General features: G+C 50.6%; 2 protein-coding genes and 1 non-coding gene across 6 annotated transcripts; 1 reads left to right on the top strand and 2 right to left on the bottom strand.

Annotated features, from left to right (window-relative positions):
• Positions 1–3,873: 3,873 nt before the first annotated feature.
• Positions 3,874–9,726, bottom strand: ANKRD23 (ankyrin repeat domain 23). 4 transcript variants are annotated; one of them, XM_047781531.1, is made up of 9 exons: positions 9,649–9,726; positions 8,310–8,456; positions 8,014–8,142; positions 6,922–7,047; positions 6,574–6,672; positions 6,390–6,488; positions 5,754–5,852; positions 5,548–5,646; positions 3,874–5,477 (listed from the first exon to the last, which is right to left on the bottom strand). In XM_047781531.1, the coding sequence occupies exons 1-9, from the start codon at positions 9,691–9,693 to the stop codon at positions 5,382–5,384; spliced, it is 939 nt and encodes a 312-aa protein (XP_047637487.1). In that variant the 5' UTR covers positions 9,694–9,726; the 3' UTR covers positions 3,874–5,381. The 4 variants fall into 4 exon arrangements, with proteins under 4 accessions (XP_047637487.1, XP_047637488.1, XP_047637489.1 ...); XM_047781532.1 differs by lacking the exon at positions 5,754–5,852; XM_047781533.1 differs by lacking the exon at positions 6,574–6,672.
• A 2,540-nt stretch (positions 9,727–12,266) lies between these two features.
• ANKRD39 (ankyrin repeat domain 39) lies at positions 12,267–24,388 on the bottom strand. The gene is made up of 4 exons (XM_047781536.1): positions 24,219–24,388; positions 16,596–16,699; positions 16,070–16,273; positions 12,267–12,660 (listed from the first exon to the last, which is right to left on the bottom strand). Exons 1-4 carry the CDS (start codon positions 24,316–24,318, stop codon positions 12,517–12,519), a joined length of 552 nt encoding a protein of 183 aa, XP_047637492.1. The 5' UTR covers positions 24,319–24,388; the 3' UTR covers positions 12,267–12,516.
• On the top strand, positions 13,999–14,105 carry LOC125128596 (U6 spliceosomal RNA). Its single transcript, XR_007135291.1, has one exon. It is a non-coding gene; the product is annotated as a U6 spliceosomal RNA (small nuclear RNA).
• Positions 24,389–25,261: the final 873 nt, after the last annotated feature.

Genomic DNA, 25,261 nt, shown 5'->3' with positions numbered 1-25,261 from the left:
TAGGGCTGAAGGTGTGGCACCTGGAGGTTCCCAGGCTAGTGGTTGCATTGGAACTGTAGCTGCCATCTTGAGCCACACCGCATGCAGCTCACAGCAATGCCGGATCCCTGACCCACTGCACGAGGCCAGGGATCAAACCCGCATCCTCATGGATACTGGTTGAGTTCGTTTCCATTGTGCCACAACGGTAACTCTTGCAGTGTCCTTCTTTGTCTCTTATATAATCTTTATTATTACTCTTTTTGTCTTTTTAGGGTTACACCTGCAGCATATGGAGGTGCCCAGGGTAGGGGTTGAATAGGAGCTATAGCTGCTGGCTTGGGCCACAACCATAGCAATGCAGGATCTGAGCTATGACTGTGACCTACATCACAGCTCATGGCGATGCTGAATCCTTAGCCCATTGAGCGAAGCCAGTGATCAAGCTGCATCCTCATGGATACTAGTCAGATTTGTTTCCACTGAGCCACGAAGGGAATGCCTACAGTTTTTTTTTGGTTTTGGTAGCATGTTTTCGTGTGGATGATTTCCTACCCGTACTGTATGCATGGCTTTAACGATGGGCCTTGTCATTTCTGTTTCATTTTTGTTTCTAGTTGTGGCATTTTCTTTTCCACCTAGAGAAGTTCCTTTAGTGTTTGTTGTAAAGCTGGTTTAGTGGTACTGAATTCTCTTAGCTTTTGCCTGTCTGTAAAGCTTTTGACTTCTCCATCAAATCTGAATGAGAGCCTTGCTGGGTAGAGTAATATTGGTTGGAGGTTTTTTCCTTTCAGCACTTTGATTATATTGTGCCTTTCCCTTCTGGCCTGCAGAGTTTCTGCTCAAAAATCTGCCGATAACCTTATGGGGTTCCCTTGTATGTTAACTTGCTTCTTTTCCCTAACTGCTTTCAGTGTTTTCTCTTTAATTTTGGTCAGTTTGATTAATATGTGTCTCAGGGTGTTGTTCCTCCTTGGGTTTATTTTATATGGCTCTCATGTGCTTCCTGGATTTGAGTGTTTCTCATGTTAGGGAAGTTTTTGGCTATTATTTCTGCATATGTTTCCTCTGGCCCTTTTTCTTTCCTCCTTCTGGCACCCCTGTAATATGGATATTGGTGCATTTAATGTAGTCCCACAGTTCTCTTAGACTGTCTTCATTTCTTTTCAGTTTTTTCTCTTTTCTGTTCCATGTCAGCGATTTCCATTAGTCTGTCTTCACCTCGGTTATTTGTTATTCTGCCTCCTGTATTTAGCTATTTGTTGCTTCCAGTGAATTTTTAATTTCAGTTTTTGTATTTTGTATATCTGCTTGCTTAATCCTTAAATCTTGCTATATCTGGAGTTCCCATCGTGGCATAGTGGAAACGAATCCAACTAGGAACCATGAGGTTGGGGATTCCATCCCTGGCCTCACTCAGTGGGTTAAGGATCCTGTGTTGCTATGATCTGTGGTGTAGGTCGCAGAAGTGGCTGTGGCTGTGGTGTAGGCCGGCAGCTGTAGCTCCGATTTGACCCCTAGCCTGGGAACCTCCATATGCCATGAGTGCAGCCCTAAAAAGCAAATAAGTAAATAAATAATTTTAAAAACCTTGTTTCTTTCCTCAGTATTTCTTGTTGTTTATCAATCTTTGCCTCCAGTTTATTTCCAAGATCTTGAATCATCTTTACTATCATTAGTCTAAAGTCTTTTTAATGGAGGTTGGTAATCTCCAGATCACTTAGCTGTTTTTCTGGCTTTTTTTGTTTCTTGTTTCCTTATCTGGTCATAATTCTCTGCCTTTTCATTTTGTATAGACTTTTTTTCTTTTTTTGCTTTTTAGGGCCACACCCATGGCATATGGAAGTTCGCAGGCTAGGTGTCAAATCAGAGCTACAGCTGCTGGCCCATGCCACAACCACAGCAACACAGGATCTGAGCCCTGTCTGACCTACACCACAGGTCCCAGCAATGCCAGATCCCCAACCCACTGAGCAAGGCCAGGGATGGAACCTGCATCCTCATGGATGTCAGATTCATTTTCACTGCACCACAATGGGAACTCTCACTTTGTATAGACTTTTGATGTTGTCTCCTTTTTGCAGACAGAAGGGTTGTAGCCTCTGTTACTTCTGGTGTCTGCCCCCTTGTGGTCGAAGTTGGTATGGGGGCTTGCTGCAGGCTTCCTGAAGGCAGGGACTGGTGTCTGCACACTGGTAGATGGACCTGATTTTCCCTCTGGTGGGTGGGGCTTTGTCTCTGAGATTTGAGGCAGTTGTGTTTCTGGGGGGTCTTTAGCCAGCCTGTTTGCTGGTGGGTGGGGCTGTTTTCCCAACCAGTTTTTTGTTTGGCCTGGGGCTGCTCAGCCCTAATTTTTCCACAGTGGCCACCTACAGGGGAGTTAAGGCTTATGATTGTTCCCAAGACCTTTGCCTCCAATGTCCTTCCCCCACAAAAAGCCAGTCATTCATTTTCCCAGGCAATCCTCCAAGAATCACATGGAGGTCTGCCCCAGATTCCCATGGAGTCTCTGTTTTGCCCTTGTACTGCATGCCCATGAAAGCCTGTGTGCTCCCAGCCCCAGGGAGCTCCTGCACACAAGCCCCTCTATCTCTGAATGCCAGATGCTCTGGGGGCAGCTCCTCCCAGTGCCAGATCCCCAGTGGTGGGAACCTGTGGGGCTCAGAACCCTCACTCTGTGGTGAGCTTCTGCAGTCCACTTTCCATTCTGTGGGCCGCCCACCTGGCAGGTAGGGGGTTGCTTATATCGTATAATTGCCCCTCCTACCATCTCTATGTGGCTTCCTCTTTGTCTTCTGGAGTAGGATGTCTTTATTGATAGTTGCAGTCTATTTGGTTGAAGGTTGTTCAGCAGTTGGTTGTAATTTTGTTGCTTTTATGACAGAAGGTGAGCTCCAGTCCTTTTACTCCATCATCTTAATCCTGACTCCGAAATACAACTGATTCTGAATGTTAATCTTGTATCTTGCTACTTTGCTGAATTCATTGGTTGGAGTAATTTTTATGTAGAGTCCTTAGGGTTTTCTGTATATAGTATCATGTCATCTGCATAGAGTGACAATTTTACCTCTTCCAGTTTGGATACCTTTTATTTCTTTTGTTTGTCTGATTGTTGTGGCTGTGTCTCCAGTTACTTAACTCTGATTTCATTCATCAGTGTTTTGTACTTTTCGGCATACAAGACCTGAGATGTTTTGTTAGATTTACACCTAAGTGGGTTTTCTTTATGGCAATTATAAATGGTACCATGTGTTCAATTTTATATTCAGAAGCATTGCTAAGTATGTAAAATTAGGTTTTTGTATGTTTATCTTGCATCCTGAGATCTTGGAAAACCCCTTATTCTAGGTGCTTTTTGGTTTTGGGGGGTTTGTTTTATTTGTAGATTCCTTAGGATTTCCTTCACAGACAAGCATGTCATCTGCATGCTGATCCCTGGGTCCAAAACAAAGGATTTTTTTTTTTTTAGGGCTGCACCCACAGTATATGGAAGTTCCCAGGCTAGGGGTCAAATCAGAGCTGCAGCTGCCGGCCTATACCACAGCCACAGCAACACCAGGCTCAAGCCAAATCTGCGACCTATACCACAGCTTATGGTAATGCCAGATCCTTTATAACCCAGAGTGAGTCCAGGGATCAAACCTGCTTCCTCATGGATACTAGTTGGGTTTTTAACGCACTGAGCCACAATGGGAACTCCTGTCCTGATTCTAATAGGCTGTCAAAGCGGAGAAGGACTGCCCTGCCTCCCTGCCCTGTCCTTGGGGGCCTGCCTAACAGCACCTTGCTGTCAGGCTGGCATGGTTATCAGGCTTGAGCGTTGCTGCTGAGGAAGATGAGGCCCAGTGCCTGAGGACCCAGCCCCTTCCAGCCCAGAACAGATGACAGGCTGTGGACAGTCAACCAGTTTTAATGAACAAAATACTGATGGTATAAAAAGGAATTTTTTCTTGAACTTAAGTGTCCCCATTTTCTAGATGGGAAGTCGTCTTCTCCATGGACTTGATTTCTCCCGTGGCCCCAGCGTCTGGGTGACCGGGGCTCTGTCACTACAGGGCAGGAACTGCCCGTGTGAGGGGAAGGCATGTGGCCCCTGTTGGGAGCTGCTGTATTTTTCACAGTAAAAAACTGCCTTGACCTTAGCCTGAGAAGGCCACCAGTTAGAGTAACGTAACTGCTGCAAAGTGGACATGGACCCAGGTAACTTATGTGAGGGAGGCTAACCTTGGTCTTGGAGCCCATCCCTCCAGCCTGTGGTTCTCTTTAGGGCAGAGTTCTTCTCAGACTGACTTTCTGGCATTTGAGGACCCCGCCCCGCCAGCAGAATAGTCTGCGCCAGTGCAGTTGACCCAGAAAGGACGGTGAGAGGAGGAAGCCTTGGGAGGGTGTGTGCGCAGGTGGGTCCTCGGTCCACTACCGGGCAGCCAGGGAGGGGAAGGGAGTAAGCGCTGCCCCACATCCTGCCTGAGGCGGGTTGAGCAGCACAGGCACAGGGGCCAGGCCCAAGCACACTCTAGGGCCAGGGTAGCAGTAGTGCCCGAGGCAGAGAAGGGTTACGGGCCACCGCCCCAGAAGTTGGGTGGGCCACAAGCAACCCCAGCACCCAGGCACTTCCCTGCAAGGAGAGCCGCCAGCTGGCCACCTAAAGTACAGCAGGCAGGCCTGGCTATAGCCCTGGGCAGCGGGCACAAGTTCTCCCTAAATCTTAGCTCCAGCTCATCAGCCTTGGGGCTTCTGAGGCAACCCAGCTGGGTCTGGCCTTCTGCAGTGGGGGCTCAAACCTGTTGAGTAGCCCCCCCAGGGCTCCAGATGGCCGGACCCAACTCCAGAGCCCCAAGGCCAACAGTCTAGAGCCACTCTCGACACTACCAGGGTTGCTGCTGATAGGGAGGGAGGTTCCTGGAGAAGCCTGTGCCCAAGGGTAGCTGCGGGGCTGGGACTGGCTGCTGGCCAGGTGCTGGACCACACGTCTCGGGAAGCGGGCCCTGCAGAGGGCAGGGGTCTGGTCGCCTCCAGACTGAGGACCAGTCAGTGGACATGGGGGAAGTCGACACTTGTTCCCTTCCTGCTCCATCCCGGGTCCCTACCTGCCTCCACAGCCCCTCCCCTGGACCCACTTCGTTGCCTGCCCACCCGGGGTCCTCCTTGTCAGCCCTCAGCTCACACCTTGGCAGGGAGCAAGTCACCCTGAGGCTGGAACAGGGAGGCCTGCTTCTCTACCTGTCAAGCATGTGCGGAGCTGCCCCCAGTTCTGCAAGGGCTGCCTGGAGGCAATGAAGCAGCCCTGGGCACGGAATCATGGCTGAGGGAGAACCACCCAGGTGAGACCAGATGCATGAGTGGCACAGGGGTGGGAGGTGAAGGGGATGGAATGTGGCCGAGTGACCCGCAGGTCCCTGTCATCAGCACCGGGTACGGGGGTGCCCGATGTGGGCCTGCAGTGCTTCTTGGATGCCCCGCTGCCAGTCCCTGGCCAGCTGCACTGGGGTCACTGAAGCCTGGAACAAGGATGCTAGGTCAGTCCTTGCTGTCCCGAGGAGCCAACCCCCTGCGGCCCCACTCACTCACCCCATTCTGCACACCCAGCTTGGCTCCATAGAGCAGCAGCACCTTCATGGCTTTGTAGCGGCCGTGCCGCACGGCCTCATGTAGAGCCGTGTCCCCTTCCTGTCGAGAAAAGGGGCATCATCCACACCCCTGCACCCGGGGGGGCCGGGTCAGCAGATGGGTCTCCCCGGGGGAGGGGCCCCAAACCGGGATGACCAGATGCCCACCTTGTCCTGCGCGTCAATATGGGCTCCACAGGCAATGAGGTGCTCCAGGCAGTCGCAGTGACCTGTGCGCACGGCCACGTGCAGGGGCGTGCTCCAGATCTGAGGGAGCCAGTGCACGTCAGGCCACCCAAAAGCTGCGCCTCTCTTCCCCAGGAGAGCACTGGCTTCCAGGGAACACCCACCTGACTGCCTTTTTTTTTTTTTTTCTCCTGTTTTTGGGGCTGTGGCATGTGGCAGTTTGATGTGGGATCTCAGATCCCAGAGCAGGGAGAGAACCCAGGCCACAGCAGTGAGTGCTGAATGCTACCTGCTAGACTCCCCCCCGGCCTTGCCGTCTTTTAATTTTTTTTTTTTTTTTTTTTTTTTTGGTCTCTAGGGCTGCACCCGCAGCACTTTGGAAGTTCCCAGGCTGAGGGTCGAATTGGAGCTGCAGCCACAGCAACTTGGGATCTGAGCAGCGTCTGTGATCTACACTACAGCTCACGGCAACATCAGATCCTTAACCCACTGAGCAAGGCCAGGGATCGAACCTGCAACCTCATGGATACTAGTCAGGTATTCTTAACCCACTGAGCCACAATAGGAACTCTCCACCTGTCTTTCCTAATGGGCCGCCCCACAAAGTGTGCCCCTCACCTTGTCCCGGGCATTGACCCGGGCACCTCGGTTAAGCAGCTGCTTGAGGATGTCTAGGTGCCCTCGGCGGCAGGCCCAGAACACGGGGGTCCTGTCCAGCTGCAAAGCAAAAGCACCAAAGTAGCTGACACGGGAATGCCAGGCAGGGGGTCTGCTATGGGCATGGGCCTTCCCCAGTTCTCACCAAGTCCCGAGCGTCCACAGTGGCCCCCGCCTCCAAAAGCTTATTCACAAGCTGGCCGTGACCCTTCAGGCAGGCCCAGTGCAGGGCTGTGCGGTGGAGCTGGGGAGTGGGGGGTGGAGGAGGTTAGGCTCAGGGAGCACATCACCCTCTGGAGGGTCCAGCCCGGATCCCGTCCCTGGTGCCAGGTTCCCTGAACAGAGCTGCTATCTCTCCTGCCACATGGAGGGCCCCTCCTTCCTGACTCAGGAGGCATCAGGATCTGTGCCCCCAAAACCAGAAAGCCCTGCAGTTTCCTAGGCCCGGACTAGACCACACTGAAGGCCGCCTGCCTGCACCTACTCCCGCTACCTGGTCGTGGGCATTGGGGTCCCCTCCATCTGCCAGGTACTTGTCAATCAGGGCCTCCTGGTTCTCAGCAGCTGCCTTCAGGAACACCTCCAGGTCCACGGGCTCCAGCGGGGCTTCAGGCTGCGGCTAAGGAAGTTGAAAGACAAGATGGGCTCACTCTACATGCCAGGCCTCTGCCCACACAGCCTCAGCAGCCTAACCAGGCAGTTCCAAAGAGCTGGGGACGATCAGCAAAAAAAAGCCTGCTCCCAGAAGATTCTGACTAGGAGTTCCTGTTGTGGCTCAGTGGGTTAAGAACCCAACTAGTATCCATGAGGATGTGGGTTCGATCCCTGGCCTCGCTCAGCAGGTTAAGGATCCAGCATTGCTGTGAGCTGTGGTGTAGGTTGCAGACATGGCCCGGATCTTACGTTGCTGTGGCTGTGGCATAGGCTGGCGGCTACAGCTCCGATTCGACCCCTGGCCTGGGAACCTCTGTATGCCATGGGTGCAGCCCTAAAAAGACAGAAAAGAAGACTCTGACTAAATTGGCATGACGGGGTGTCAGGTTGTGCCCCCTGCAGGTTTCTATGTCAAAGTCCTAATAATCCCAGTACCTCAGAAGGGGACCTTATTTCGAAATAGGGTCACTATATCTGTAATTGGTTAAGATGAGGTCATACTGGAGTTAGGTGGGCCCCAGTCCAGTATGGCTGGTGTCCTTACGAAAAGGGACCAGAGGTGTTCACATGGGTAGAAGGCCACGTGAACTCAGAGACTGGGGTGATGTGGCCACAAGCCAAGAAACAGCAAAGACAGCCACCGGCCTGGACAGATTTCCCCCCAGAGTCTCAGAAGGAACCAGCCCTGCCAACACCTTGGTCTCAGACTTCCAGCCTCCAAGACATAATGTTCCTATGAGACAAAAAACAGCTGCTTTTTAAGCCCCTGGTTTGCAGCACTTTGTTCTGGCAGCAGCCCAGGCAAACTAGCAGGGGTTGGGGGGCTCCAGGGGCCAGCTGGGCAGCCGTAGTGGCAGGGGGCTCCTGCTCTCGGGCTCCAGCCCTGGTGTGGGCCCACCCCTGTCCCCACTCACCCCACCTTCTCTCTCACCTTGACCTCAGGCTCAGGTGCCCCGGGGGGGACTCTGCGTTTTAGTCGCTTTTCTCTCCGTCTTTGAACCAACTTTTCCAAGTCAGCCAGGTTCTCCAAGTTAATTCTGGAACTGTTAAATCTTTCAAGCTGGAGCAGAAAGGGGGTGGAAACAGGGCCATGCCAGCCATTAGCTGCTGGCCGCAGGAGCCCTGGGGCAGCCTCCGGCTGTTCTAACCCCATCCTCCCTGCCCACAAAAGAAGCGCAGCACTCAAGCTGTGGGGCCCTGCTCACGGCCAGCCACCCGGTCACTCACTCTGCTCCTCTTCTCTTCCTCCAGTTTCCGCCTCTCCTGGGCCTCAGCCTCCTGGGGCCCCAGCCTCCAGGTGCAAGGCCCACCTCCAGGATCAGGAACTTTATGTCCACGTCCCAGTTCTTTCCTTTCACCTCTCTCTCCACTTACCTACAGGACAGGACAAGGATAAAGGATCAGAAAAATTAAGAGGAGGCGTTAGAAAACATGGCTGTGTTGTACAGGGCAGGGGGTGGGGAGTGATTTGAGAGCTGGCCTGACCCCTGTCAAAGCTCACGGGCAGTCTAAGCACGGGCTGCTCCTGACACCCATGGCTATCGCTGGCTCATGGCCTGCGGTGTCGCCTGCGGCCTGCCCTATACTGTCAGCAGAAACCAGCAGCAGGGGGCCTGACACTGCATCTATTTATACTGTTGGGCTATGTCCAGGTGAGCCCGGGGTGGTTGACACGGCTGCCCTCCTGAGTTGTTGTCCTTACATTCCTACCAGATCACGCCACACTGCCACCTGACCCCAAGCCCAGAGGGACAGAGGAGATGCCTTCTGGGTAAGATTCCTGGGTTCAAATCTTGGCTCCTCATGAAGCTCTGTTTCTTCACAGTAAAATGGGGTGAAGCCAGCATTTACCCCTTGGAGCTGTGACGTCCAGGGACTAGTGCCTAGGGCAGAACCTGCTATACATTCTTCCTGTCTTTTCCTTCCCGGCCCCCAGGCCCGGGACTCAGGAGCTGGGGAGCATCGAGGAATAAGCGTGTTGAGGGGAGAGAAAAAGTTGGAATGACAGGATGGCAGAGCCTTGGGCTTTGAAAAGCAAACCCAGGCAACATGAAACCACTCAGGCCCTGCAGCCCGCCTCCCAGCAAGAGGCTGCTGAGGCTGCCCTGGCTGTGGCCATCAGCCTCACCACCCTCTACACCCCACCTCCCCACAGCAGACATCCCAAAGTGCCACTGCTATTCCTGTTTCACTGCCCAGGGCACCTTCTCCCTGCCCCCAGCCAAGGCGGCCAGACCCTCTGGACCATCAGTGCAATTGAGCTAAACACCCCAGCCACACGTGTGTCTTCTAGGGTGACCTGCCACTTTGTGTTTCTCTTTGGCCATCACAGCCCAGGGCAAAACCCACTAAACTCAAGGATTTCCTTGCCCACCATGACGCAGCATCTTTCTCACTGTTTCCCTCTCTTGCTCCCTAGCCCCTCACCACCTCACATGAGGACTCGGCAGACAGACCAGGTCTTGACTCCTAAAACCCACTCTACAGGCTAAAGAAAAAAGCTGCCTGAGCTCCTCATTCTGCTGAGACAGTCCAGGGCACCCAGACCACTGCCCTGTGGCCTTACCAACTGCTGGATGCTGATCAAGTCCATGGTCCCCCCGCTCTCCATGCTCCCAGTGAGAGGAGCTGAGAGGCTTGGCCCTTTTATAGAGAGCTATCTCCGGGGGAAGGGTAGAGGCTTGTGCCCTGGCCAGATAACTCAGTGGCTCTGTAACACCACCGAAATACCAGTGCGGTCATGCAGCCTGCTGTAGGCAGGAAAAAGCTGTTTTGAGCTGAGTCAGTTGCATCCTCAGATATCTGCCATCCTGCACCGGTGCCACCTGCCCCCAGGCACCTACTCAGAAGCAATTCAACCAATAACACACATCCTGGGTGCTGGGCCACCAGCCTAGGCTCAGGGGAAATAGCTCCCACTTGAAAACACAGTCAAGTATGAGGTCTGTCTGCCGAGACCTTGGAAGATCCAGCATGACTGCCCTAGCAGAAGGACCAGAATCCTTAAAGAAGACCTCCAAACCACAGGCCCAGGAGGCTGACCTCTGCCTCAGCTGGCACCTACTTGAAGAAATCGAGCTGTTTCTCACCTGGCCAGTTCCCAGATCACTCCCAGCTGCTCCTGGTGGGTTTGTCCCCCATCACTCTGAAGGCCTTAGCATTAAGCTAGGCCACCACTCGGAGCCAAGCTTGGCCTGTCATCGGCACCTTGTGCCTCCTGAAGAGCCTTTGACGGCCCACATGCAGGTCCCCACGGACACCTGCCAGGCACAGCACGACCCTCACCAGGAAGGTGAGGCTCAGATCCGCCCCAGGTCCAACTATGAACATGAACCATTAATCCAGTCGCAGAGCAATCCCTCTCCAGCTGCCAAGGTCAAACTTCCTAATTTTCCCGGGACACCAAGCATGCCTCCCCTTGGCTGCGCCTTGACCTCTGCCTTGACGTTTCAAGGAAATCTGATAGCTAGTGAGTAAGACTCCAGAATCGGAGAAACATGAGCAGAGGCATCCAGGCCGAGCAGGAGAACTGCAGGTCACAGGCAGACCGAGGCCCCACCCCCAGCTGGCTTCTCAGTGCTTCCAAGTTTTGAGACATGAGGAGCCCAAGCTTATGGTCCACCTTTCTTTTGAAGGTGACTTGTGGTTGTGACGAGGGAGAATTACCTGGAGGAGAGTGAGGGGATATAGACAGGAGAAGGCAGGACTTCAGCTTTGGCCCCCACCGCCAGCCACCAACTCTAAGACTCCCCTCCAGCAACATCTGAGGGCGAGGGCTCCAGCAGACTGCACCTGAAATTCTCAGCAGAAACTATTGGTATTCACACGGAGCTCACTGTATTAACTTACTACTGCTATTACTTATCAAGAAAAAAAAAATTGGAGTTCCCATTGTGGCTCAGCAAGTTATGAACCCAACTAGTATCTATGAAGATGTGGGTTCGATCCCTGGCCTCACTCAGTGGGTTAAAGATCCGGCATTGCCACAAGCTGTGGTGTAGGCTGCAGATGTGGCTTGGATCTGGCGTGGCTGTGTTTTTGATGTAGGCTGGCAGTTGCAGCTCTGATTCAGTCCCTGGCCTGGAAACTTCCAAATGCTGTGGGCACAGCCCTAAAAAGAAAACAAAAAATCCCCCAAACAGCAAATCAAGCTCAGGAACCACTTGGCTAAGCACGCTCACCACAGAGCCCAGGGAAACCGTGGGCAGTTTAGTGCCTACCACCCAATGCTCTTCCTGTGTTGTGTATGCCCAGATCTGTCTACCGACAGAGCAGTGTGGTCACACTTGCCACTCTCCACGTCAGTATATCTGCACCCACATGTGCCAGAACCGCACTAGCCCACCAGTGGGAACACTCAGGGGGGTTCCCCTCTTTTTTTCTCATATCACTCCCCATGCATGCTCAAGTGCACATCTTTGTAAATGTTTCTGTAAACACACAGCTTTGTCCACATGGATGAATATTTCTTTGGCCTTGCTCACCTAAGTTTTAACAGATACTGCCAAACTGCTATCCACCGGAGCTCTTCCAATTTCCATGGACAGAGAACAACAAACACAGTTAAGACAAGGGACAGCATGGGAGAAAAAAGAAAAAATTTATATGTAAAACAAAGGGGCATTCCCAGTGTGTTGCAGCAGATTCGGTCCCTGGCCCAGGAACTTCCATGTGCTGTGGGCATGGCCTAACAAGAAAAAACAACAAATGATCCATATCTAGAACACATAAACAATGCCTATGAGTCAAAAAAAAAAAAAAATAGAATTTTAGATGAGTAAAGGATATGGACAGGAAGTTCACAGCAGACAGGTGTTCAAACTTACTGGTCATTAACACAAAATAAAACAAAACAGTAACACTTTTTAGTCTATCAGATGGTAAAAATTAATATTATGGTGTATACACAAGTGTCGGGCCGGTCTGGGGGGCGTGGGAGACCACACACTGCCTGCAAAGCACCAGGTGCCCCCAGTGCCCCCCGTATGTGCACTCGTCTAACCCCACATGGACCCCGAGGCACCAGCCGCGACAGACACGCTACAGAGACACGAGGGCCAGGGACAGACGGGTAGGGTGACTTGTACGAGGTCTCTTGGCTAGAAAGCAGCTTTTCATTTGCACAGTTTTGTGTTTTTACATTTAGGTCTTTAAACTACTCGAAATGTACTTCTGTGCACAGGGTGAGGTAAGGATATAACTTTATTTTTTCCCACTGGGTAGGCGTTTCCACGTGACCTCATTTAGCGTGAGGTCGTCTGTCCAGGCTGGGGCCCGGCAGCCCCGTGCAGCTGCTCCCCCCGATTCCACAGCGGCCAGGACGGGGCTCTCCCTGGGCCTCCTGGCCTCAGCTTCCCACCCTGCAGTAACTGAGAGGGGGCCTGGAGAGCTAGTCTGTGCCGTCTGCACGCAGCCTGAGACAGGAGGGGGCCACTCAGCCGGCCAGCAGGTCCCGCAGGTCACTGTTGTGGGGCAGCAGGTCACAAGCCAGCCGTGCCTTCCGGTCCCGGATAGCCTTCAGGGCTGGGCTGTGCTGCAGCAGGAGGGAGCAGATGTCCACGTGCCCCTGCTCAGCAGCCTGTGGAGAGAGGCCCCAGTCAGAAGCCGCTCCCCCAGGCCCTGTTCCTTTGTGTTCCACTTCTTTTTGGGGCTCTTTTGGCACCCAAAAAGGTCCCATGGAAATGGAGGTGCTGGCAGTCTGAGCAGATTTTCCCCAACTCCCACCAAATCCCAGTGTGCAGGATGGCGGGACACCCAGGTGCCACTCTGCCAGTCCACCCGCTCTTTCCTTCCTGTGTCCTTGGCTCAGTGGCCATGCTTCCCTGCTCAAGGCTGCATATTAAAAAGAAGTACAGAGATGGCCGAGAAACACATGAAAAGATGTTCAGCGTCACTCATTATTAGAGAAAAGCAAATCAAAACCACGATGAGGTACCACCTTACACCAGCCAGAATGGCCATCATCCAAAAGTCTACAAACAATAAGTGCTGGAGAGGGGGTGGAGAAAAAGGAACCCTAGTACACTGTTGGTGGGATTGTAAATTGGTGCAACCACTGTGGAAAGCAGTATGGAGATTCCTCAGAAAACTAAACATAGAACTACCATTTGATCCAGCAATCCCACTCCTGGGCATCTATCCAGAGAAAACCACGACTCGCAAAGACACATATACTCCAGTGTTCATTGCAGCACTATTTACAAACAGCCAAAACATGGAAACAACCTAAATGTCCATCGACAGAGGAGTAGATAAAGAAGATGTGGTACATATACACAGTGGAATATTACTCAGCCATCAAAAAGAACAAAATACCAGCATTTTTAGCAGCATGGATGGACCTAGAAACTATCATGCTAAGTAAAGTCAGCCATACAATGAGACACAAACATCAAATGCTTTCACTGACATGTGGAATCTGAAACAAGGACAGACAGAACTTCTTTGCAGAACAGATGCTGACTCACAGACATTGAAAAACTTATGGTCTCCAGAGGAGACAGTTTGGGGGGGTGGGGGGATGTGCTTGGGCTGTGATATGGAAATCCTGTGAAATCAGATTGTTATGATCATTATATAACTACAGATGTGATAAATTCATTTGAGTAATAAAAAAAAATGAAAAAAAAAAAGAAGTACAGGAGTTCCTGTCGTGGCTCAGTGGTTAACGAATCCAACTAGGAACCATGAGGTTGTGGGTTCGATCCCTGGCCTTGCTCAGTGGGTTAAGGATCCGGCGCTGCCATGAGCTGTAGTGTAGTTTGCAGATGCGGCTCAGATCCTGCATTGCTGTGGCTCTGATGTAGGCCAGTGGCTACAGCTTGGATTAGACCCCTAGCCTGGGAACCTCCATATGCCACAAGAGCGGCCCTAGAAATGGCAAAAAAAGAAAAAAAAGAAAAAAAAAGAAGTACAGGTGCTTGCTTCAGTAGCACATATACTAGAACTGGAACGGTACAGAGAATATTAGCATGGCCCCTGTGCAAGTATGACAGGCAAATTCATGAAGCAGTCCATATTTTTTGACAGAGCATGATAATGTGAGAAAAAAGAATGTATACATGTATGTATGACTGGGTCACCTTGCTGTGCAGCAGAAAATTGAAAGAATACTGTAAGTCAGCTAAAATGGAAAAAATAAAAATCATTATAAATTAACATAAAATAAAAAGAAGTATAGGAGTTCCCATTGTGGCTCGGTGGGTTAAAAACCCAGCTAGTATCCACGAGGAGTCAGGTTCCATCCCTGGCCCTGTTCAGTGGGTTAAGGATCCCCCACTGCCGTGAGCTGCAAGGTGTAGGTCACAGACACAGCTCAGATCCTGCATTGCTGTGATTGTGATGTAGGCCAGCAGTTACAGCTCTGATTCAACCCCTAGCCTGGGAACCTCCATATGATGCAGGTGCAACCACAAAAAAAGAAAAAAGTACAGAATCTTGGATGTCCAGCATCTTTACAAACAAACATTCCCATTGTCTGCAGTGTGCTGGGTGCCGGGGGCATGAGACACATCAGACATGGCCCCTGCCCTCTGGGAACTGTCAGATGAGCAGAGAACAAGAGGCCCGGGTTCCTGGGCTCCTGCTCTTCCCCTCTGAGCTGAAGGATCCCAATCTGGATCCCAGCCTACATCCTCAGAAAAAGAGCAGAGTGGGCATTCCCGTTGTGGCTCAGTGGTTAATGAATCCGACTAAGAACCATGAGGTTGCGGGTTTGATCCCCGGCCTCACTCAGTGGGTTAAGGATCCAGTGTTGCTTTGAGCTGTGGTATAGGTTGCAGATGCGGCTCGGATCCCGCAGTGCTGTGGCTCTGGCATAGGCCGGCGGCTACAGCTCCAATTCAACCCCTAGCCTGGAAACCTCCATATGCCACTGGTGCAGTCCTAGAAAAGACAAAAAAAAGAGCAGAGTTAGCTGATTTACAGAGATTATCTTATTTACCTTTCATAGTAACCAGCAGAGCTAGGGACCATCACTATCCCCCCCTTTTGGCCACAGCCACATCACAGCAGTGACCAGAGCCACACAGTGACACCAGATCCTTAACCCCTATGCCACAAGGGAACTCCAACTGTTCCCATTTTATAGATAAAGAAACTGGGGCTTATAAAAGTTGAGTAACTCACCGAAGGTCACAGAGCCAGTGCAGCAGCCTGGGGAATTCTAAGCCTGTCTGACCTTAAAGTCCAAACTCTCACTACCTATGAGGTATCCTTCTATCCCTACTCCCGCCAAAAGATGGATGGATGGGCTTCAGGGCTTCTGAAAGATATCAAAATTAATATTAGGACCAAACACCAGTTCAAATCCTAATCTAAATCTTTTTTTTTTTCTTTTCTTTTTGAGGTCGTACCCTCAGCATATGGAGGTTCCCAGGCTAGGGGTCGAATCAGAGCTGCAGCTGCCAGCCTACGCCACAGGATCCAAGCCATGTCTGCGACCTCCACCACAGCTCACAGCAATGCCGGATCCTTAACCCACTGAGTGAGGCCAGGGATCAAACCTGCATCCTCATGGACACCATGTCAGGTTCTTAACCCATGAGCTACAACAGGAACTCCTGAACCTAAATCTTTATTTAGCATAAATATTATCTCCATGAGTACAGATGGGGCCTCTTAATTTTATTGCCTCAGGCAATGGTGTGTTGTCAGCAGCTGTGAGATGAATTTCAAATTGTCTCTGGCCAAAAAAAAAAAAAAAAATGCCAATGTTTGCGGAAGGCAGGGAGGCAGGCAGGGACAAATCATACTCCTCATACATATGCACTCCCAGGACGTTACGAGAATGCTCCAGGTTCTGAGTGATCCCAGCACATCTGTCCAGGGGCCTGTGAACACCTATCATGTGAGCAGCAAGTAGTCCATTTCCTACTATTACGCTTTCCTGTTCTCCCCATGTCTTCTACGGTGAACATGTTCTAACGTTTATAGAGATGGAAAGAAGACAAGCTGCTGTAGCCCATGAGCTTGCGGGGTGGACGCACCTTATGCAGACTGGTCATGCCATCGGCGTCCACCAGCTGGGGGTTGCAGCCGTGCGAAAGCAGGAGCCGGGCGATATCCGTGTGGCCGCAGTAGCTGGCCCGGTGCAGGGCGGTGGCCCCACCGCGGGTCTGGGCATCACACTTGGCTCCGCTTTCCAGCAGGAACTGGCACACAGCATAGTGCCCATTGCGGCTGGCATAGTGCTGCAGGGAACAGAGGTGGGGTCAGGGGCACTGGTGACCCCCATTGGCCACCAGGTGACTGGGCACGTGTCTTCATTCCCAGCATCAGTTTCTGCAACTGCAAAATGGGGGAAATAACCATCCCTAACTCACAGGACCATTATGAAAATGCAGCTAAATAACTTATGTGAGGCAACTGCACTAATTAAAACCCAGGTTCACGTGATGTTCACATGGAAACCCTGCTGGGAGAGAAGAGGGGGCAGGAGAAGGGAAATGCAGACCTCCCCGCCTCATCACCCGCTGAGGTTTCTCCCCTCCACCGGGCCCCCTAGCAGCTCACCAGAGCAGTGTAGCCAGCAGAGTCAGGCTGACTGGGATCTGCCGCCTTCTGGATTAAATACTTCACTCGGCCCAGGTCCCCGTTCAGGGCTGCCGACCAGATTCCTGCAGAAACATAACTCAAGCCCTGAATAACATCGGGTGGCTGGGGGCTTTCGGTGCTCCATTTGCTGCTTGACCTCTGCTTTCTCATCTGCAAAGTGGGAATTTGTCCACTTGACAAACATAACTGAGCACCTCCTCCGTGCCAAGGACTGTCCTGCGTGCTGGTGACACCGCCGTGAACAAGACATACAGGGCCTTGTCTAACCAGGACAGGACACTGGGCGAACACAGTCACCCTCCTTCCCACTTCAAACACACACACGCCATTGTTGTTTAAAGTACTGTTTACGATGCTTGAATATACATATATACAATCTGTATGTGTATACAATATACTATATATATACAATATACTAGACTGTACATACATACATCATACAGTCACAGTCAAAGGCAAGAAAAGGACGTTGCCAGGTGCCAGCACCAAGTGAGAACCACAGCCAAAGTGGTGAGCAGCTCCAGAGTCTCCCATACACACATCTCAGGGGCTTTGGCTGGAATGCTGGGTAGGGTCTGGAGCAAAGTGGCAAGCTGCGTTCATGGTGGGGAATGCGCAGAGTGAGACTCTGTGTACAGGCCAGGGGCAGGCTGTGCCCCATCACAGATGAAGGGGGCCTGGAGAGTCTCCATTCTCCTGCCCTGAACAGCAGCGGGGACCAAGTGCCTGGCACTTCACTCCTTCAGCAAAAATTTGCTGAACACTTACAATGGATCCCGCACTGTTCTGGGCACCAGGGGTCAGCCGAGAATGAAAGACTCCCCCTCACGCAAAATTTTGATCTCATGGAGCTTACCTTCTAATTAAAGGAAACAGATAAAGAAAAAAAAAATACATATATAAGTCAGGCAACACTAAGTGCTGTGAAGAAAAACAAAGCAGAGAGAGGGTATAAGCAGTGGTCAAGTATAGAATCTTTGAAAACATGACATTTAAACAGAAACCTAAAGGAAATGAGAAAAGGCACCATCTGAATAGGTGTGAGAAGAGAGCAAAGGCAGAAAAAACCTAAAAAAATCAGATCCCCTGACTTAAGCACCTTGGGAGCTATTCCTAACTACATTACCCTTGGGGAACAAACCCCCAAATCTTAGAAGCTGTCATAATCTGAATCTGGCGCTAAAACTAATCCAGACAGGTGAACCTTACAAGGGCCAGGTAGAGGTGAATTTTTAAATTGCAAGGATGCCTCCACAAGCCAACAAAGTTAAGTGTGAGGATATCTTACAAAGAGGGACCCCTCCCCCAACCCCCGGGAGGCTCAAAGATTAAAAGTTGCAAAACGAGAAGCAATGCACTGCCATTTGAGACAGTCAGCAAATACAAGTTGGAAAACTGCAGGTTTGAAAAATCAGCCATAACAGCACAATCTAAAAGACTTGAAAAGGGAGTTCCCTGGTGGTCTAGTGGTTAGGACTCAGTGCTTTCACTGTTGCGGCTTGGGTTCAATTCCTGGTCTGGGACTAAGATCCCACATCAGCCTCTGCACAGCACAACCAAAAAACTAAACTAAAAACTAAAAAAAAAAAGAGTTTAAATCAATGTTTAGTGTGTTCAGAATCCACAAATCAAAAGAGCATTAGGGGGAAAAAAATCAGGCAGAACTGAAACAAAAGTCAAATTAAAAGTAGAATCAGTGAGGAGTTCCCGTCGTGGTGCAGCGGAAACAAATCCGACTAGGAACCATGAGGTTGTGGGTTTGATCCCTGGCCTTGCTCAGTGGGTTAAGGATCTGGCGTTGCTGTGAACTGTGGTGTATGTAGGCCACAGACGCAGCTCGGATCGGTTGTTGCTGTGGTGTAGGCCGGTGGCGACAGCTCCGATTAGACCCCTGGCCCAGGAACCTCTGTATGCTGCAAGTGCGCCCTAAAAAGACAAAAGACAAAAAAAAGTATAATCACTAAAACAAAACAACAGAAAATTGAAGAGTAGAGTAGCCGTGGCCAAACAGAGAATTAGTGATTTGGAAAATCATACAAAATGGTAAAGAAAAAAAATTTTAAGAATGGTGAAGAAATATGAACAATAGAACATACCAATAGGGGTTTAAAAACAGAGGAAACTATACAGAACCGGAGGGAAGCAGGGAGTTCCCATTATGGCACAGTGGAAGGGAATCCAACTGAGTATCCATGAGGATGTGGGTTTGATTCCTGGCCTTAATCAGTTGGTTAAGGATCTGACATTGCAATGAGCTATGGTGTAGGTCAAAGATGTGGCTTGGATCTGGTGTTGCTGTGCCTGTGCTCTAGGGTGGCAGCAGCAGCTCTGATTTGACCCTAGTCTGGTAACTTCCATATGCTGCAGATGTAGCCCTAAAAAGCAAAAAAAAAAAAAAAAAGGATGGAACTAGAGACTCTCATATTGAGTGAAATAAGTCAGAAAGACAAAGACAAATACCATATGATATAACTTATAACTGGAATCCAATATATAGCACAAATGAACATTTCCACAGAAAAGAAAACCATAGACTTGGAGAATAGACTTGTGGCTTCCCCAGGGGGAGAGGGAAGGAGAGGGAGGGATTGGGAGCTTGGGGTTATCAGATGCAAACTATTGCTCTTGGAATGGATTTACAATGAGATCCTGCTGTGCAGCATTGAGAACTATGTCTAGATACTTATATCGCAACAGAACAAAGGGAGGAAAAAAAATGCATACATGTAAGTGTAACTTGGTCCCCATGCTGTACAGTGGAAAAAATAAATAAAATTAAAAATTAAAAAAAAAAGAATGGGAGAGAAGCAGTGTTTGAAGAGATAATATCTGAGAATTATTCTGAAATTTAGAGGAGCATGAGTTCTCAGATGAAAAACCACATTAAGTCTCAAGAAGGATTGATTAAAAACAAATCTAGTGAGAGTTTCCACCATGGCACAGTGGGTTAAGAATCTGACTGCAGTGGCCTGGGTCACTGCAGAGGTGTGGGTTTGATTCCTGGCAGTGGGTTAAAGAATCTGGCATTGCTGCAGCTGCAGTTTGGATTCAATTCTTGGCCTGGGGACTGCCTATGCTGCAGGTGCTGCCATTAAAACAAACAAAAAAAACTAGCATAGTGAAATGACACAACATCAAGAATAAAGAGAACATTAAAAAATTACCAAAAAGGGAGTTCCCGTAGTGGTGCAGTGGTTAACGAATCCGACTAGGAACCATGAGGTTGCGGGTTCAGTCCCTGCCCTTGCTCAGTGGGTTAACGATCCAGCGTTGCCGTGAGCTGTGGTGTAGGTTGCAGACGCGGCTCGGATCCCGCGTTGCTGTGGCTCTGGCGTAGGCCAGTGGCTACAGCTCCGATTCAACCCCTAGCCTGGGAACCTTCATATGCCGCGGGAGCGGCCCAAGAAATAGCAACAACAATAACAAAAAAGACAAAAGACAAAAAAAAAAATTACCAAAAAGAACCACCTTACACCAGCCAGAATGGCCATCATCCAAAAGTCTACAAACAATAAGTGCTGGAGTGGGTGCAGAAAAAAAGGAACCCTATTACACTATTGGTGGGAATGTAAATTGGTGCAACTACTATGGAGAACAGTGTGGAGATTCCTCAGAAAACTAAAAATAGAATTACCATTTGATCAAGCAATCCCACTCCTGGTCATCTATCCAGAGAAAACCATGACTCAAAAAGACACATGTACTCCAATGTTCATTGCAGCACTATATATGAGAGCCAAGACATGGAAACAACCTAAATGCCCATCGACAGAGGAGTAGATAAAGAAGATGTGGTACATATGCACAATGGAATATTACTCAGCCACTAAAAGGAAAGAAATAATGGCATTTGCAGCAACATGGATGGACCCAGAAATTATCATGCTAAGTCAAGTCAGTCAGACAGTGAGACACCAACATCATATGCTATCATTTACATGTGGAATCTAAAAAAAGAACACAATGAACTTCTTTGCAGAACAGATACTGACTCACAGACTTTGAAAAACTTATGGTTTCCGAATGAGACAGGTTGGGGTGTGGGGGGGATGCACTGAGGGTTTGGGATGGAAATGCTATAAAATTTGGTTGTGATGATTGTTGTACACCTGTAAATGTAATACAATTCATTAAGTAATTTTAAAAAAATTATCAAAAAGAAAAGATTATCACCCATTAAAAAATACCAATCAGATAATCAGCAGAATTCTTAACATCAGTAGCAGAAACAAGAAGATAAAGAAATAATATTGCCAAAGGATTGTGGGGGGGTGGAAATAAATGTCAACCTAGAATTTTTTCTTTTTTTGTGTGTGTGTCTTTTTGCCTTTTCTAGGGCTGGTTCCCGCGTTATATGGAGGTTCCCAAGCTAGCGGTCTAATCGGAGCTGTAGCTGCCGGCCCATGCCAGAGCCATAGCAATGTGGGATCCAAGCCTCGTCTGCAACCCATACCACAGCTCACAACAATCCCGGATCCTTAACCCACTGAGCAAGGCTAGGGATCGAACCCGCAACCTCATGGTTCCTAGTCAGATTCGTTAACCACTGCGCCATGACGGGAACTCCCCTAGAATTTTATATTATTTTTGCTTTTTAGGGCTGAACCCACGGCATATGGAGGTTCCCAGGGTAGCGGTCAAATCGGAGCTACAGCTGCCAGCCAATGCCACAGCAACACGGGATCCGAGCTGTGTCTACAACCTATACACCACAGCTCACGGCGATGCCGGTTCCTTAACCCACTGATCAAGGCCAGGTATCAAACCCACATCCTCATGGATACCAGCCAGATTAGTTTCTGCAGTGCTACAATAGGAATTCCCTTGGCAAGGTTTCTTTCTCAACAGGGTATGACCGACGCTTTGGACCAGATAACACTTTGTCATGGGGAGCTATGCATTATAGGATGTCACTCTGAGGTGGTCACTCTGGCTTTTGTGTGGAGAGGAGAAAACATTGTAAGAGGGCGAGGGTGAATGCCAGAAGGCCAAGAGGGGACCACATCAGTAGCTCAGAGGATAGCACATGAGGTGGAGGGAGGTATTCAATAACTATTGGTGAGTGAATGCTAAATGAGCCTTTCCCCATCAGGTCTCAACCTCAATGTCAATTCCTCAAACAGTTCTTTTGTGACCATTCCCTCCATTTACCTCCAGGAGGTAAATTAAAGATTGTTAAATTATGTGCCATTCCTTCCTTAAAGAAGTGGGTGTAAACCCTTTCCCTGGAGTTTGAACAAACTCACCATTGCTTAATGGAACACAGCATCAATGATGCTTTCTAGGTATGGGCTCAGGCTATCAGAGACTGGCAGCTACCTCTCCTGTTTCTTGGAACATGTGCTCTCAGACTGAAGCTGCAATGCTGGGAGGAAGACTAAGCAGCACAATGAACTTGCCCACGTGGAGAACAGCCAACAGCAATCCACGGAGCAAAGTCGCCCCAGCTGCTACCATGTAGAGAAGGAATGAGCCAGCCCAGCGAGGCCCTGACCAAACTGCAACTGATCAGCCAAATAAATGTTATTGTGGTTCTGCATCACTAATTATTAAAGAAATGCAAATCAAAACTACTACGGGAGTTCCCATTGTGGCACAGCGGAAACGAATCCGACTAGGAACCATGAGTTTGAGGGTCTGATCCCCGGCCTCGCTCAGTGGGTTAAGAATCCAGCATTGCTGTGAGCTAGGGTGTAGGTCACAGGTGCGGCTCGGATCTGGCATTGCTGTGGCTGTGGCATAGGCCAGCAGCTGTGGCTCTGATGAGACCCCTAGCCTGGGAACCTCCATATGCCGCAGGTGTGGCCCTAAAAAGACAAAAAAACAAAGAATTACCACATGATCCAGCAATCCCACTTCTGGGCATTGATCTCAAGAAAACCATGACTTAAAAAGATACATGTAGCCCAATATTCATTGCAGCACTATTTACAATAGCCAAGACAATGGAAGCAACCTAAATGTTCACCAAGAGAGGAGTGGATAAGAAGACATGGTACATATATACAATGGAATATTAGCCATAAAAAAGAATGAAATAGGAGTTCCCGTCGTGGCGCAGTGGTTAACGAATCCGACTAGGAACCATGAGGTTGCGGGTTCGATCCCTGCCCTTGCTCAGTGGGTTAAGGATCCGGCGTTGCCGTGAGCTGTGGTGTAGGTTGCAGACACGGCTCGGATCCCGCGTTGCTGTGGCTCTGGCGTAGGCCGGTGGCTACAGCTCCAATTCGACCCCTAGCCTGGGAACCTCCATATGCTGTGGGAGCGGCCCAAGAAATAGCTAAAAAAAAAAAAATGAAATAATGGAGTTCCCATTGTGGTGCAGTGGTTAACGAATCCAACTAGGAACCATGAGGTTGCCGGTTCAATCCCTGGCCTTGTTCAGGGGGTTAACTATCCGGCGTTGCCATGAGCTGTGGTGTAGGTAACAGACGTGGCTCGGATCTGGCGTTGCTGTGGCTCTGGTGTAGGCCGGCGGCTACAGCTCTGACTGGACCCCTAGACTGGGAACCTCCATATGCTGCAAGAGCGGCCCTAGAAAGGGCCAAAAAAAAAAAGAATGAAATAATGTTATCTGCAGCAACATGGATGGATCTAGAAATTACCGTGCTAAATGAAGTTAGTCAGAGGGCAAAAGACAAACATCATATGCTATCACTTATATGTGAAGTCTAAGAAAAAGGAAACAAATGAACTTAATTGCAACAGAAACAGACTCACAGACTTTGAAAAACTTACTGCTACCAGAGGGAGCCAGGAAGGGGTGGACTGGGGGTTTGGGATGGAAATGTAGTGAAATTAGGTTGTGATGGTGGCTGTACAACCATAAATATAATAAAAAATTTTTTTAAGTTACTGTTGTTCTAAACCACCCCTCTCCAAATAAAGAGATGGAGGGAACAAGGCAGGTGCAACAGCCACTTAACAGTAAGAGATGGGAATGTCTGTAAAACAGTAGCATCTACCTAACAAATGACTATAGGGTTATTACTGCATAGGCTGCCTCTGATCTGAGATGATACACTGGTTCCCAAGAACCTCACACTATTCCTTACTGGTGACAAAATTTCCATATAGTCTGGGGCAAAAGACTTACCCTGCAGGGCCCACAGGGAGGAATGACATCACCTGCCTCAAGGCCATCTCTGATGCCTTCGGTCCCCAACACATATTTTGCAAGGGGCAGCCCCCCTAGTCTGAAGCTCCATCCCCTCGGGGAGGGTGCAATAACCCAGTTGCAGACTCTGCTGCCTGGCCCATCTCAGGCCCAGAAGCAGGCCTGGGTCTCCCAGGGTCACACCAGTTGAGGATCCGGGCCCCACCGTCCACGGGGGAAAGTTACTGAAGCCAATGCCTGTTTATAGACCTGTAAGCGAGCCGGTGTTTCTAATGCTGAACTCGCTCCGTAGTGACTGGCGGGCTCTCACTACGTGTAAGCGGGGATCCCACGTCCTGCCCAGACTCCGACCAGTCCCCCAGTTGCCTTCCACCCGTGGCCCGAGTTCGCGGCCACCTCCTTTGCCCCGCGGGCCTGGTGAGGCCGGAAGGCCCCGGGCCAGTAGGGTCGTGCGCCCTCCTCACCCCTTTCGAAGTCCATCTCGTCCAGCGTCTGCTGCACGCCGGGCGCCGAGCTGGGGTGGGAGCAGCAGGGGCCCTCCGCGCAGGGACGCGGCGCCGCCATGCCGGCCTCGGCCCCCGCCCACCCGCTGGCGGGTGAGGGCACAGCCACCAGCACAGGCGCAGGCGCGGCCTCGGCAGGCGAGGCGGACGCAGCGCTGCCCACCCGTCGGGTCTGACCACTCGGAGCCGACAGGACCCGCAGGGCAGACCAATCAAGCAGCTGGGGCTGAGCCCGGGAGCCAATCGCGGCAGCGGGGCGGGACCCGGGGAGCTGGGCCGCGCAGGCCCAAGCAGCCACGCGAGGGCGTCCCAGGCTAAGCTGCGGCCGAGGCGAGCCCGCTGGGACCTGGGACCTGACTGCTGGGGAGGGCAGCAGGGCCGATAGGGAGCATTTATGTGGCGACCTCCAGGTTCTCCTAGCCCCAACGGGCTTCCCAGGGCAGGGGTCGCCAAGAGCGCCCCAAGGTCTTACCTCCTCTTTCCTTCACTACTCGGGGCCCAGGAAGACGGCCACTTGAAAGGCTGCGCAACACCCTCCTCGGGCCCCTCCTGCCAATTTCCTGAAACCAGATAGGAGGCAGGTGGTCACAACTTACCTTGTCGGTGGGAGCATGTGCCCCGTAGGCCTGAGGGCAGGGACAGGGCCTGGAACCCCTCAACCCCACAGTGGGAACCTAGGTTACTGAATCATCCTGCTTGTATCAAAGCATTCTCTGAGCTGCGGATTACCCACCGTGCAAGAAAGCGTTGCATACGCAAATAAGATGCCAGCCCTCTCCTATAGCACGACACCGGCGGCAGCCTGTTCCGGCCATGGCAGGCCCCCAGAGCAGTCAAGGGTACAGAGAACTCCGCACTTTGATTGCCTCTTTTCAGGGGGCACAGAACCTAGGCTGGGCCCTGCATGCTCCGCCCCCATAGGACAGGGGCTTGGTGTGCAGGGGTGGCAGAGAGGAAAGTTCCCTCTTCCAGGTACTTACATTCAAGATTGGCATTCCCAGTGG

This window comes from Phacochoerus africanus, chromosome 5 (genome assembly GCF_016906955.1).
Source record: "Phacochoerus africanus isolate WHEZ1 chromosome 5, ROS_Pafr_v1, whole genome shotgun sequence".
Classification (NCBI taxonomy): Eukaryota; Metazoa; Chordata; class Mammalia; order Artiodactyla; family Suidae; genus Phacochoerus; species Phacochoerus africanus.
This window is presented reverse-complemented; position numbering and strand designations above follow the sequence as displayed.

Coding starts and splice junctions, on each gene's coding strand:
- ANKRD23 (XM_047781531.1), bottom strand. CDS start 9,693: ATGGAGAGCGGGGGGACCATGGACTTGATCAGCATCCAGCAGTTG. Junction 7,048..8,013: donor CACCTGAGCCTGAGGTCAAG/GTGAGAGAGAAG, acceptor CAACTTCCTTAG/CCGCAGCCTGAAGCCCCGCT. Junction 5,853..6,389: donor GGGTCAATGCCCGGGACAAG/GTGAGGGGCACA, acceptor TGGCTCCCTCAG/ATCTGGAGCACGCCCCTGCA.
- ANKRD39 (XM_047781536.1), bottom strand. CDS start 24,318: ATGGCGGCGCCGCGTCCCTGCGCGGAGGGCCCCTGCTGCTCCCACCCC. Junction 16,274..16,595: donor CTGCTGGCTACACTGCTCTG/GTGAGCTGCTAG, acceptor TGTTCCCTGCAG/CACTATGCCAGCCGCAATGG. Junction 12,661..16,069: donor GCATGACCAGTCTGCATAAG/GTGCGTCCACCC, acceptor CTCTCTCCACAG/GCTGCTGAGCAGGGGCACGT.